We start from the raw sequence: 14,870 nt of genomic DNA, 5'->3' as shown, positions 1-14,870 counted from the left end.
CAAATATGTTCATTGTTTTGAGCCGTTTTGACTCTTGGTATGGCCCAACCCACCGACTAGGGTTTACTAATCCAAACCGACCAGCTAATTAGAGTCTACTCTATACTGTATTAAACTCTTACACGGTCGCACTATATTTTTTATTTTTCTTATGAATAAAATCCTCTACAAGTCTATGGACGTAGACACAATGTCGATTCAAGTAAATCTTGTGTTGTGTGTAATTGATTCTAGCTTTTCTTTACTTTTCTCTTATCGTTCCTAGCAGTACATTGTCCTAGAGACAACATGTTCCTGTATGTGTCCACGAAAATTAACATTGTCATAACCGTGTCAGCTAGAGTACTTGGACTTGTTTCCAGAGTAGTTGAATGACTGGGAATACTACACATCACTACAACAAATTTAACTTTTAGGGAAGAAATCCAAGTTTCATTCTAAAAATAGCTCAAGTTGTAAATATTGTTCGAATAACAGTTTATCTTTCGAACGATAATATATAAAGACGAAATCAGTCGTCTCTAAAAGTGATTGCCTATTTGAATGGTTTACTATATCCATTTGAGCAATGTCAATACCGTTCGATTAATACCAATCCCATTTGAATGATAAGAAATATGTTCAAATAGTGTCAAATGTCTTTGAACAATTACAACTACGCGTTCGAACTATCTTAAATTCATTCAAGCTATGTAAATATGTTCAAACAAATTATATCCCATTCCAACACAAATTTGAACCAAATATTGTCTGGGAAGTAGAACATGTCATTTTTTTCAATTCACAAACTTTGTTTGAACGAGATTATTTTTCGTTTAAACAGAGTTTGGATATGTTTGAAAATATTTACAATCCTTTCAAACAGTAAAATTTCAAGGATTTGGAATGCTCTAATTTTTTAAATTTTACCGTTCGAACATTTTTTTAATTTATTTGAACAATCTGCATTGTCCTAAAAAATATAAAGCGCCCCAGACTGAAATTTTATAGCATAGAGAGAGAGAGAGAGAGAGAGAGAGAGGTGGTTGGTGTTCTTGTGAAGTAGGGAATGGGAGGAATCATATTTGCCCACTGATCTTTTTTCTCAGGTATATGCTTCATCTCCTACCAAGTCTTTTTCTTTTTTTGTTTTGTGTTTTTATTGCTATTTGCTTCATCTCTGCACATCTCCTAGGTTTAGAGCTTGATAAACTTTCCTAGTTTTCTTTAAAAGAAATTTCTCTCGTTTGCATAAACTTGTCTTGTGTATTCATGCTCTATTTTATTTTCATGTGTTGCAGATTTGTTATTTTGGAAGTAGGTATTCTTCGTATCAACAACATATTCAAGTCAGAGGCTTGGTTTGCAAACATTAGAGGGGTCGAATACATGGTAATTCTTTTTCTATTCAAACATGCTCAGCTATTGTGTTAATCCGCTCTATCTTTGTTTTAGTTTCCTTTGTTTTCTCTTTGTTTCTTTCTCTTATTTTTACTTTATCATGTCTTTAAGGGTTGGTTTTTTTTTTGTTTTTTTGAGTTTTTTCCTACTTTATTCCATCTATGCCGATTGATTTATAATTTTCTTGCTTTTTTGTGGTGGCAGTGAAATTTGAATGTCCATAGAGGAAAAAATTTACAGTTCTTGTTTATCTATATTACAACTTGAACTAAGATGTAGATTATAAATATATCTTAGAAACTTTTCAAAATCGTATAATATTCAATGTAGATAGGCACTTAAATATACATCTATGGGGAGCTTTTAACAATTTGTTGAGCAGCTCGATCTTTTGTTCTTGCAATCTTGGATTGATTCTTTTATTAATTAGTGATTCATTCTCTGGTGATCAAATGCATTGAGACCAATTTTCAAGATTAGTAAGTCCCTTTAGGCAATTTCTTACGGGCTGGTACGTGATATGATTTGGCTATAGTTTGGCTACAAGTTATTTTTCCTAACATTCTAACAATTGCTAACATTAGACATCCTTTCTACAGTACAAAATTATTTTTTGTTAGAAGGTTAGCAACTTGTGATGTCATAGTTTGGATTTAAACCTTTGTATTTGTCCAAAACTGAAGATTATTCACATTAGGTTTATGACAACTTATTTTTTACTAGTGATTTTATGTTTTTATGTACTGACTAGTAGTGTTTTAATTTTGTCCAATTATGACTATTTTTCTTCCTTGCCCAGTAATGTTTTAATTTTTCTGCTAGCAACAAAGACATGGAAAGAATCAATACTGAGCAAGATTGTCCAATTAGAAACACAACTGAAGAAATCAAAACTTCAAAGATGGTTGGATGAATATGGTGAGCATTACAGCAAGATGGTTTTAGTGTTATGTATTGTTGTGGCATTGGGTCATGTTATCCATGGCCATTCATTAGCAAACCATGCCATTTTTTGCTCAAAATTGTCTTTTTAATTTATCAAAGTTGTCTTTTTATTTCCCGATAATGTACTGTCCTTTTATTTTTTTCAAGAGTAACTTAATGGTCATCAAGTACGATGAGTCTTATGTGTATATATAAAAGCTAATGCATTGTAATCTATTTTTTAACGAGAGTAAAAAAAAGTTTAGATAAATTTCTCCCTTCAAATTGGCGTCAAAGCGCCAGGTCACAATAGATTCAAACTTCTCTAGAAATGGCCTCCAACTTGTCCAACAACAAATTCCCAAACTTTCAAAAGATAATCATGGGATGTGATCTATCCAAATGAGAGCCCTGCTTGGATCTCAAGATTTTTTGGAGATTGTTACCGTTGGATTTACGAAGCCCACAGAGGCGCAAGGAGCCGCATACATTGTAAATGAGAAGTGGGCTCTTAAAGAGCAAAGAATGAAGGATAAAATGACATTTTTCATACTCTATCAAGGGTTGGATGATGCTACCTTCGAAAAAGTTGCAGAAGCAACGACAAGTAAACAAGCATGAGAGATTCTTGCTTCCATTTTCAAAGGAGATGAACGGGTGAGAAGAATTTACCCGCAAACATAACGAGGCAAGTTTGAGGCGCTTCACATGAAGCAAGGCAAAATTGTGTCCGATTATTTCTCTCGATTGTTGGTGATTGTCAATAGTTTTAAAAGAAATAATAAGAAGATTGATGACATTCAAGTCATCAAAAAGATCCTTCGATCCCTCTCTCCTAAATTTGAACATGTAGTTGTAGCTATCGGAGAGTTGATAGCTACAATTAAGGAGTTGATAGGCTCTCTCCAAGTACATGAGTACAGGATGCAAAAGAGTGCTAATTCTACCGTGCTAGAACAAGCACTTGAGTAAAAAATGACTCCAAATGATCGAGAGAAATCCAGGCCCAACCGAGATCGTGGCAGAGGCAGGGGGCGTGGAAGTCACCAACGACCTGACCAAAGTCAACAAGAAAGCATAAATTCAAGAAGTCGAGGACTAGGAGGCAATCGAGGAAAAGGAAGATCCACACATGGACATGGAAACACCAAGAACATCCAATACTACAATTGCAACAAGTTTGGACACTATGTGGCACAAAGACAATGAACAGGGCAATGTTGCAGAAACAACAAATCATGCTAGTAGTGATGCCACCCTACTTCTCGCTCATGATGATTCAAGTTCACAATGTGAAGCTTGGTACCATGATTCCAATGTAAGCAATCACATGTGTGGAAAGAAAGAACTATTTGAAGAACTCACCAAAGAAGTTCTTGGAAATGTGAACCTGGGAGACTCATCCAAACTCCCAATTGAAGGCAAAGGAAAGATAAAAATTTATCAAAAGAATGGTAAAAGAGAATACATATCCAACGTTCATTATGTGCCAAATATGAAAAGCAATATTCTCAACCTTGGACAATTGCTCGAGAAGGGATACATCATACACATGGAGGAAGATTCTCTCACTCTGAGAGATGGATGTGGAAGTGGCTCGTGTTCCAATGACCAAGAATCGCATGTTCCAGTTGCATCGTACAACAAAGTTCAAGAATTACTTTTATGGAATCAAAGAAAGTGAGCCATGGAAGTGGCATCTTCGCTTTGGTCATCTATATTTCAACAGCCAAGCTACTATCTTCACTACTATCTACATCAGGCATGGTGCATATATTACTAATGATAGAGGCACCTAGCAACGTTTGTGAAGGGTGCATACTTGGCAAGCAATCACGACAAGCTTTTTCAAGCAAAAAGTCTTGGAGAGCGACACAACCATTGTAACTAGCTCACACCAACATATGTGGACCAATAGAACCCTTGTCTTTTGGAGGTAATAAATATTTTATTACTTCCATTGATGATTTCTGTAGAAAAATATGGGTTTATTTTCTTAAAGAAAAGTCCACTGCATTTACTATATTTAAGAATTTTAAGGCTCTTGTTGAGAATGAAAGTGGTCACAAGCTTGTAACTCTTCGCTCTGATCGAGGTGGTGAGTACTCCTCCAAAATATTTGATGAGTATTGCGAGGAAAATGGCATAAAGCATTAGTTTACTATTACTTACACACAACAACAAAATAGAGTTACTGAAAGAAAGAATTGAACTATCCTCAATAGGACTAGAACTCTGCTCAAAGAGAAAGGACTTCCGAAAGAATTTTGGGCAGAGTCTGTGGCGTGCTCAACTTATCTACTCCATAGATGTCCTACCAAAAGTGTCAAGAATATGACACCTCAAGAGGGGTGGAGCGGTTACAAACCAAGTGTCACACACTTAAGAATTTTTGGGTGTGTTGCTTATTCCCAAGTTTCCAAAGCCAAGAGAAAGAAGCTTGATGATTATGGTGAGATATGTATCTTCATTGGATATAGTGAAGATTCAAAAGCATATAAACCCTACAACCCATGAACAAAAAAAGTAGTGGCTAGCAGAGATGTTATCTTCGATGAAAAAGAAGCATGGAGTTGGAAAGATGAAGAGACTGCAAAAGAGCAATACATGTTGGAGGAGCCGGAAGAAATCTCAACCGAAGTTCCACCAAGTACCCCACCATCTTCTCAACCAGCCATACCATCTGCAACACATAGAATATCTCCACCTTCTATGGGAGACAACAGTGATAGATCCTCCACAAATCAAAACAGAGCCAAGATGAGAAGTCTTAGGGAGATTTATGAGCAAACAGAAGATGGAGAGACTAGTCTTTTCTATCTATTTACTAATCATGAGCCTTTCACCTTCCAAGAGGTTGTAGAAGAAGATTGTTGGCAATCAGTGATGGCGAAAGAGATCCATGCCATCCAAAAGAATAAGATGTAGGAGTTGCAAACACTCCCACCAAACCATGTCAGAGGGATTATGCACACTGAGATACTCTCAAAAGTAAAGTTTTGGAAAATGTATCGATCCTATTTTCCATTAATCAAGCTAAGGCTTTACTCTCCAAGCAATATAGTGTAGTGAGGGAGATGAATCTGAATGATGGGCGGTGTTTGAAGAGTCCAAAGGAGGTGCACAATGGGGCGGTAGACTATCTTTTAGAATTTTTGATGTCCAAGAATGTTAATTCATTGCCGGATCTTTCTAGTTTCTCTTTGCAAGTTATTAATGATAGCGATAACCAAAAACTCAGTGAGCTCCCTTCCATCCAAGATATTAAAGATGCAATTTTCTCCATTCCCTCAGATAGTAGCCCAGGTCCTGATGGATTTGGAGGTAGTTTTTATAAATGTTGTTGGGATATTATTTCAATGGATGTAATGTAATGGAGGCAGATCATGATTTTTTCTGAGGGTCCCCTATACCAATGGTGTTCTTAGCTACTTCTCTTGTGCTTATTCTGAAGATTGATAATCCCAAGAGCTTTGATAAATTCTGCCCGATAAGTTTGTGCTCGGTGTTCTACAAAAATTGTAGTAAAATTATGGTGCACCGATTCTTCCCACTGTTGTTCTCCATCCACTCGAATTATGTTGAAATCCCCAAGAACCATCCACGGAACATTTCTTGGGTTAATACTACGAAGATTATCCCATAAATCTCTTCCTTCTAGTTGTCGGCACTTAGCGTAAATAAAGGAGATAATATACTAACAATTGTTTTCCTCTAGTCTGACCGTCAAGGATTGGGCAAAATAGTTCAACACTTAACCTTAACTCCAACCGCCTATAGTAACCAAATATTGCCTCCAATATCCTCATTAGAGACACTATCCACCATATGAAGCTTGGTTTGTAACCGACTCAAGTGACTATTGTTCAAAAATGGTTCTGCCAGTGCAATTATCTTTGGTTTATACATATGAACTAACTTTACTAACCTCCTCTTCGAGGTCCCAAGACCCCTAAGGTTCTAAAATAAAATGGGCTCTATCATAGGTTCGTTCAGGAAGGCTTGCTCTTATCCTTTTTGGATTTCCTTAGTGAGACCTAATGAAGTTTGAAAAGAAGTATGCTTGAAGGGAATTCTTATTGCAATCGTAAGAAGTTTTTTTACACACCTATTACAGAGTATTACATGGAAATATATACAAGAATAGAAAAAACTATTCTAGGAAAGAATGCTAAAAATAAGCTACGACTGTTACAGAATATTTACAGCAAAAATCTTTCCTAAAATCAAGGTTCATGATCTTGTGCTTGAGTTGAGGAGTCCTCCTTTATACGCCCCCGCAAGATGGAGCTGACGTCGGCTAAGCCAATCTTGGTCTTAAGAAGATCTGTGCGCTGTCTTGATAATGGTTTTGTTAATAAATCCGCAAGTTGGTCTTGAGTATTTACATGATGAACATTGAGGACGCCATGTTGAACCATATCATGTACAAAGTGTAAATCAATCTGAATATGCTTCATCCGAGAGTGTTGCACAGGGTTAAAACTTAGATGAATGGCACCTAAGTTATCACATAGCAGTTTGGGTGAAGCTTTCATGGGTAGCCCGAGTTCTTTGAATAAGGATAGTAGCCATACAATTTCTGAAGCAGCGTTTGCAAGGAATCTATATTCAGCTTCCATCGACGAGCGGGCAACTACTCTTTGTTTTTTTGAACTCCATGAGATAGGATTAGATCCAAGAAAGCTTATGTATGTTGAAGTTGAAGTACGATCATCAAAATTACCCACCCAATCAACATCGGAATATGTTATGAGATCAAAACCTTATTTTTTTTTTTTTATATGGATGCCGTGAAAAAGTGATTGTTTCAAATAGCGAAGGAGTCACTTTGCAGCTGCCCAATGTGTGACTGTGGGTTTGTGCATAAACTGAGAGAGTTTATTTACTGAGAAACAGATGTCGGGAAGAGTAAGAGACAAATATTGAAGTCCGCCAATTACACTTCTAAACTCAGTATTGTCAAATGAAGTTGTACCATCAACTAGCTTCAGTGCGGTGCTTGTGGACAGAGGAGTAGAAACTTCTTTGACACCCGTCATGTTCATTTTGGAGAGAAAATCCAGAATATATTTGTGTTGAGAGAGGAACAACCCTGATGTGGTCGGAATAACTTTCATTCCCAAGAAGAAATGGAGCTGACCCATGTATTTTAATGAGAAACGAATGCCAAGTTGTTGAATGACATGAGACACAAAAAGATTGTTGCTGCCAGTGATAACCAGATCATCCACATACACCAATAAATAGAACAAAACAGATTCTTGGTGATAAATAAATAAGGAGGAGTCTGCTTTTGAGTTTGTAAAGCCAAGATTCAAGATGGCCAGTTTTAATGCAGAGTACCAGGCTCTAGGAGCCTATTTAAGGCCATAAGTGGCCTTATTCAACCAACACACATGATTCAGTTTTGAGGCATCTTTGAAGCCTGGAGGCTAGGCCATATACACAATTTCAGTTAACTGGCCATGCAAAAAAAGCGTTGTTTACGTCAAGTTGTCTCAAGGACCATCCCTGCATCACAGCAACTGTTAAAACAGTTCTAATTGTAGCGGGTTTAACAACGGGGCTAAAGGTTTCCTTGTAGTCTAAACCAAGATGTTGATTGAAACCTTTAGCAACAAGTCTCGCTTTAAAGCGATCAACAGTTCCATCAGCCTTGCGTTTAACACGAAATACCCATTTGCAACCGATGGGTATGCAATTGTTTGGTGGGGAAACGAATTCCCAAGTGCCATGGCGCATGAGCGCAGTCAGTTCCTCAGACATGGTTGTTCTCCAGTGAAGTTCACGGAGTGCTTGTCCCACACAACTCGGTTCAATGGTGTTGGGAATGGGGTGTTTGGTGGCTGAATTTAATTGTTTGGGTTTGTGAATGTTGTTCATTGACCGAGTGGTCATGGAGTGGGTTCAAGTAAGAGTCCGAGTAAGGGGATCACAGGACACAGATGAAGGAGTACTGTGCAAAGGATGATCGTGTGTGATGAGATTTGTGTGTGAATCAGATGAAGAAGCACCATTTTCATGTGATGAAGAAAAATTAGGGCACTCATGAACAGAAGCAATATTGCGGGAAATAGAAGAAGAAGGAGAAGGAGAAGGGGTGTTACCTGGAGGTGTTGAAATGGTGTTGGGCCCAGCCGAAATCACAGGTGGAGGTTGTGTTGGAGCAGACGCATGGATGCGGGCACATTGGTGGACGATGGAGTTTCGGGAGCTTGAGGAAGACCAGATTGCATTTTATCAAATAGGACATGGCGTGAGAGATACATTCGGTTTGTCTTTGGGTCAATGCATTTGTATGCATTTTGGGCCGATGAGTAGCCCACAAATAGACAGGTTATCGATTTGGGTAGAAGTTTGTTGGAGTTATATGGTCTGGTGAGAGGAAAACATAGACAACCAAACTTTTTCAATTTCATATAGTTCGGTGACTGTTGAAACAGTGCTTCAAAGGGTGATTTTTTGTTTAGGAGAGGTGTTGGTTATCTATTTATCAGATAAGCAGCGGTGGAGAACGCATGGGGCCAATATTTTAAGGATAGAAAGGCATCGTGTAATAGATTGAGGACTGTTTCAACTAAATGACGGTGTCGACGCTCAGAAACACCATTTTGTTGTGGGGTATGAGGAGCGATGGTGTAATGGCTTATTCCAAGAATAGAAAAATATTTTTTTAAGGCCATAAATTCACCACCATTATCAGAGTAAATGGTTTTGATTTTTGCTTGAAATCGGTTTTCAACAAGATGTTTGAATTGAGGAAAGATTATACAAACCCCAGATTTTGTTTCCATAGGATAGAACCAAATGTATTTTGTGAGTTGGTCTACAAAAATCAAATAATAGCGTGACCCATCAATACCAACCGAATTTGAAGGACCCCAAACATCCGTATAAATTAAGTCAAGTGGTGCATGACTTTGAAGACTAGTGGGGCGGAATCGTTGCTTGTGTGCTTTATTAACGGAACAAGAGGTACAAAGTTGAGAAACTTTTTCATTTATTATTGGAAGAGAAAAAGAGTTGACAAGATGATGAACAATTTTATTGGAAGGATGTCCAAGCAGCTTGTGCCACCCATCAATGGACGTCCGTTCATGCACATTCACAACAATTTTTGGAGGAGATTTTACCATTGATTTCGATAGGGTGTAGACACCATTTTCACGGGCACCTTTGAGTAGAACCGCCAGATGGTTTGATCCTTAACAAGAAAAAAAAAAAAAGGGATGAAATTCAACAAAGACATGATTTTGAGTAGTAAAATGATGGACAAAAATAAGGTTTTTTCGGATATGAGGAACACAAAGAGTATCATTTAAATGAAAAGTTCGTGTAGGTGAGTGAAGAATCAAGGAACCAATGTAAGAGACATGCAAACCTGAACCATCACCGATTACAACCTCGTCGGTACCATCATATTCAGTGTGAATTGATAAATTAGCCAAATCACCAGTGATATTATGGGATGCGGCTGAGTCAATGAGCCATTTGGTGTCCGCAACTGGTGAGGTGGATGTACAGTTTGCTGTTGCTTCAGAAAATTGCACACGGGGGCAATGTTTTGCAATATGGCCAAATTGATCACAAATTTGGCATTTGGGTGTGTACCTGCGCTGTCCATTGGGCTTGTTTTTCCTATTTTCACATGGGCCACTACTTGTGCGATATTGGGCCGAGGATGGATTTTGTGATGAAGAGAAGTTGGTTCGAGTAGACCCAAGTACTTTCGAGTTACCCTTAGAATTGGTACCTGCAGAGGAAGAGCCATGACGCCGATTTGAGTAGTTGGCTGAGGCGACTAGTTGTTGGGATGATGCTTCGAGACGCCGCAGATAGGCATCGTGATCTACAAGGAGTTCATGCAGTTCCTCAAACTGAAGAGGTCGTTCCCGTGCATGGATTGGAGCTGCGATTTCGCTAAAGTCAGGTCCCAAACCATTGAGTATGTAAAGGGTAAGATCATCCTCAGAAATAGGATGATCAATGAGGGAGATTTCATCAGCAAGAGCTTTGACCATATGCAGGTAATCTTGAACTGATTGATTTCCCTTTTTTATCAAAGTGAGTTCCTCTTTCAGTTGCATTGCACGGGTGCGAGATTTACTCGCAGACATGGTATGTAATTTTTGCCAAGCTTGTTGAGAAGTTTTGGCAATGGAGATGAATGGTGTGATGGTGGTAGTTGTGGAAGCTAAAATTGCACTGAGGATAAGTTTGTCTTGTCTTATCTAGTGAATTTTTTGAGGGGTGGAAATGGAGGGATCTGTGGCATTAGGGCAAGGTTTGTCACCAGTGACATAGTCAAGTAAATTGTACCCAATGAGAAGTATTTCAAACTGCACACACCATTGGGGAAAGGTTGAGGGTGTAAGTTTTTCATTGATCTGGGAAGAAATATTGGGAGCAATAAGAGGAATTTATGTTGGAGATTGTGGTGTAAAAATCGGATTGTGGTTGGTTTCAGTGGTAGGGATCGAATTATCGGTGGAGGGAGACTCTCCTGATACCATAATGAAGTTTGAAAAGCAGTATGCTTGAAGGGAATTCTTATTGCAATCGTACGAAGTTTTTTTACACACCTATTAGAGAGTATTACATGGAAATATATACAAGAATAGAAAAAACTATTCTAGGAAAGAATGCTAAAAATAAGCTACAACTGTTACAAGATTTTTGGCCGTGATTTGCAAGGCTGTTACAGAATATTTACAGCAAAAATCTTTCCTAAAATCAAGGTGCATGATCTTGTGCTTGAGTTGAGGAGTCCTCCTTTATAAGATCTCCCCATCCTTACATGACTGACTGTCCAGGCCTTCTTTGTCAGACTAAAAATCTGTATCCTTTTGAAGGTGGACCTCCTCCAATTCCTCTTCACCTTCTGAAAGTGACGATACTGGGACATGGTTAACACTCAACATACTAGGCCCGTCAGCCAGTGTTTTTGGTACCTTACCGTACTGGCCGGTATATGCCGTACCGGCCGATCGGTCGGTACCGGAAATATATATGTTCCGTTTCGCTCAAAATATCGGGTGTACCGGCTGGTATTTGATGTTTTGGCCGAAACACTTATTTCGGCCAGTACAAAATTCTGCACCCTAGTTGAATGGCATTTTCGAAATTCCAATAAACTTTCAGGGGCAATTTTGGACTTTCACATATTAGGGTTTTGACTTTTCTCCCTTCTCCTTTTCTATTTCACGCAAAGGCCAAATCTGTTTTCTTTTCATTCTTCACTTTCAGCCTCAGCCGACCAGCCCTCAAGCTCTCAAATTTCAAATTTTCATTTTCTTTCAGCTAGCGGCAGATGCAGCAGAAGTGCAGCTCGCAGTCACACCGTCCGTCAGCTCGCAGGCGCCGTCCGCCATCGTCTCTGCCCTCTGGTCATTTTCAAATTTAATTTAATTTTTTTGTTAGTTTTTTTTTATAAATAAATCATAATTTTATTTTTAAATTTTATAGATGTTTTAGATTATATTTTTTTAGTGCTTGTTTGTTTTTAGATTCTACATTGTATCTATGATTCTATAACTTTGGGTGATTGTCTATTCTACTCGAAACTTGGTGTTTTATACTTTTATTATCTCCAATTGCAATTCGGTATTAGCTAAAATATTCGGTATTAGCTTTGGTGTTATTATCTCCAGTTGCAATTCGGTATTAACTTGGTGATTGTCTATTGTCTATTGCCTATGCAGATGCTCTAATATATATATGAGGTATTTTTATTTTTGTGACTTATAAGCAAAATCTGTGATAAAAAAATATATATATATATATATCCTTATTCAAGTATTAGCTAAAATTCAGTGGGTGTTTGCATTGTTTGGTATTTTTTCTGATGAATCTGGTGTTTTTTAAAGCTAATCATGTTTGGATTTGATATTTTGATGAATTTCTTCTTTTTTTGATTTTGCTTACTTATAAATGTTAATTTTTTATACTTTAATAGTTAAAAATGTCTAGTTGTCAATCAACCAGTGGTATGACTTCAACTCCAACACTTGCTCCTATAAGATCAGAAGATCCAGCATGGGCACATGCACGTGCTGTGCCAGGGGCAAGAAATAATACTGAATGTTTATATTGTAATAAAGTAATTAGAGGCGGCGAGATCACTCGGTTGAAGCATCATCTAGCTGGAATTCCAGGCGATGTAGAAGCATGTAAAAAGGTGTCTAAAGATATAAAATGGCAAATGAAGGAGTTGCTTGATGAAATGAAAAAAAGCAAAGAGAAGAAAATGAGAATAAGGTCAAAGATTGGAGGCGATATAAATTTAACATTTGATGATATTGATGATAGTAATAGTATGGAGGGACAGTCTCAGCTTTCAAAAGGTAAGGGGAAGTCGAAAGAATCTGGAACTGGAGAGTCAGTGGGGGGATTGAGTAAATTTTTTGCTCCAAGAACAACTCTTGGAGCCCAACCTTCAATTAAGAGTTCTATGTGTTCAAATGAGATGATTGTAAAAGTAAAGATGGTTGTAGCACGCTGGTGGTATGATTCTAATCTGCCTTTCCATGTTGCTCAATCTAAGTTTTATCAACCAGCTATCGATGCCCTGACTGCCATCGGGCCAGGATTCAAGGGCCCATCTTTATATGAATTGAGAGGAAATTTATTAAAGATGGTTGTGGATGAAGTTCAAGATTATTTGCAACAAATTAAGAAGGTTTGGAATGAGACCGGTTGTTCACTAATGGTAGATGGTTGGATAGACCAGAAGCAACAATCAATAATCAACTTTCTAGTTTATTGTCCGAAATGTACAATATTTTTTAAGTCTGTTGATACATCTGGCCTTAGAAAAAATGTTGAAACATTGTTTAATATCTTTGATGAGGTTGTTCAAGTAATTGGAGCTGAGAATCTTGTGCAGTTCATAACGGACAATGATGCAAGTTATAAAGCTGCAGGAAAAAAGTTACAACAGAAGTATGGCTCTTTCTACTGGTCCCCATGTGCAGCTCATTACATAGACTTAATGTTGGAGAATTTTTATGATCCAAGATATTTTCCCCTTATTGATGATACCATAAAAAAGGCAAAAAAGATAACAAAGTTCATCTATAACCATGGTTGGGTTTTGGCATTGATGAGAAAAGACTTTACCAAAGGTCAAGATTGTGTCGTCCTGCAGTTACAAGGTCTGCGACAAATTTTTTAGTATCCAATGCTTGCTCTTGTTTAAGAAAGAACTCAGACAAATGTTTACTTGTGATAAATGGATTGCATCAAGTCATTCTAAGAGCAGCATAGGGAAGGAGATAACTGAGATCGTTTTAGAAGATAAAGAGTTTTGGGCTCAATGTCAATTTATTGTTAAAGTTAGTGAACCTTTGGTTCATGTTCTACGACTTATTGACGGGGATGAGAAGCCTGCAATGGGATACTTGTATGATGCAATGGAAAGAGCCAAAGAGAACATAAAAGCAAGATGCAATAACAAAGTCAGTTTATTCAATCCATTCACCAGGATCATTGATTCTAGATGGGATAGGCAGCTTCACAGTCCATTACATACGGGGGGTTGTTTTCTTAACCCTGGAATTTACTATAGCCCCAATTTTAAAAATAAAAATGATTTTATAAGAGGTTTCAACAGCTGTGTTATGAAAATGGAACTTGATCCCGATAATCAAGACAAGATCATTGCAGAACTTGACTTGTATAAGAATGTAGTAGATGAATTTGGACATTCTTTAGCAATCCGCCAGGGTGATAAGATTAATCCAGGTATTATCATTTATCAATATTCTTTGTTAAATAGTGTGACCTTGTACTTTAAATTTTATCTTATTTTATTTTTACTTATATTTAATTAATAATTTATAATTACATTATTGTTATAGTTGCATGGTGGACTCAATTTGGTTGCGAGGTTCCAACGCTTCAAAGGTTTGCTGTTTGAATACTAAGTCAATGTTGTAATGCAACTGGATGTGAGAGAAACTGAAGCACATTTGATTTTATTCATTCGAAGAAGAGAAATAGATTAGTGCATAAACGTTTGAATGACTTAATATTTGTTTGTTATAACTTGAAGCTGAGAGAGAGATAAATTTTTTTAATACTAATGTTTTCACTGTTGAAAAATATATAACATTTTCACTTATATTTGATTTTATTTTGACAAGAGCATAAAAAAGGGAAGAGATGCTTTAGATCTAATCAATCTTGAAAACATTGATTTGATGGAAGAATTGGTAAGTGAATAATCTGAACTTCTTGATGAAGAAGATTTGGATTGGGCAAGTATTGAGGAGTCATTAGCCTCACTAAATGAGGAAGACAATGATAATGTTGGTGAAAATATTTTGATTAACATGTCAAATCCTGATCCTTATTGTCTTTTTGATGAGGATGGGTATCTTTGATGACGTAGTGAAGTTAATGATTTTATCATGATAATATTGGTGTTTATAACTTTATATTAGTTGTAACTTAAAACTTAAGACTTGTATTGAGAATATTGAGTTTGACTTATTTTATTATTGTTTTGGAATACAGTTAATACTTGTATATATATAATTTATATAAGTTTAAATTATTTCAAA

The 14,870-nt window shown here is 37.1% G+C and overlaps 1 protein-coding gene across 1 annotated transcript; it reads left to right on the top strand.

Annotated features, from left to right (window-relative positions):
- Positions 1–12,268: 12,268 nt before the first annotated feature.
- Positions 12,269–13,480, top strand: LOC118344831. The gene has a single exon (XM_035686250.1). It carries the CDS (start codon positions 12,269–12,271, stop codon positions 13,478–13,480), a length of 1,212 nt encoding a protein of 403 aa, XP_035542143.1.
- Positions 13,481–14,870: the final 1,390 nt, after the last annotated feature.

This window comes from Juglans regia, chromosome 16 (assembly GCF_001411555.2).
Source record: "Juglans regia cultivar Chandler chromosome 16, Walnut 2.0, whole genome shotgun sequence".
Lineage (NCBI taxonomy): Eukaryota > Viridiplantae > Streptophyta > Magnoliopsida > Fagales > Juglandaceae > Juglans > Juglans regia.
This window is presented reverse-complemented; position numbering and strand designations above follow the sequence as displayed.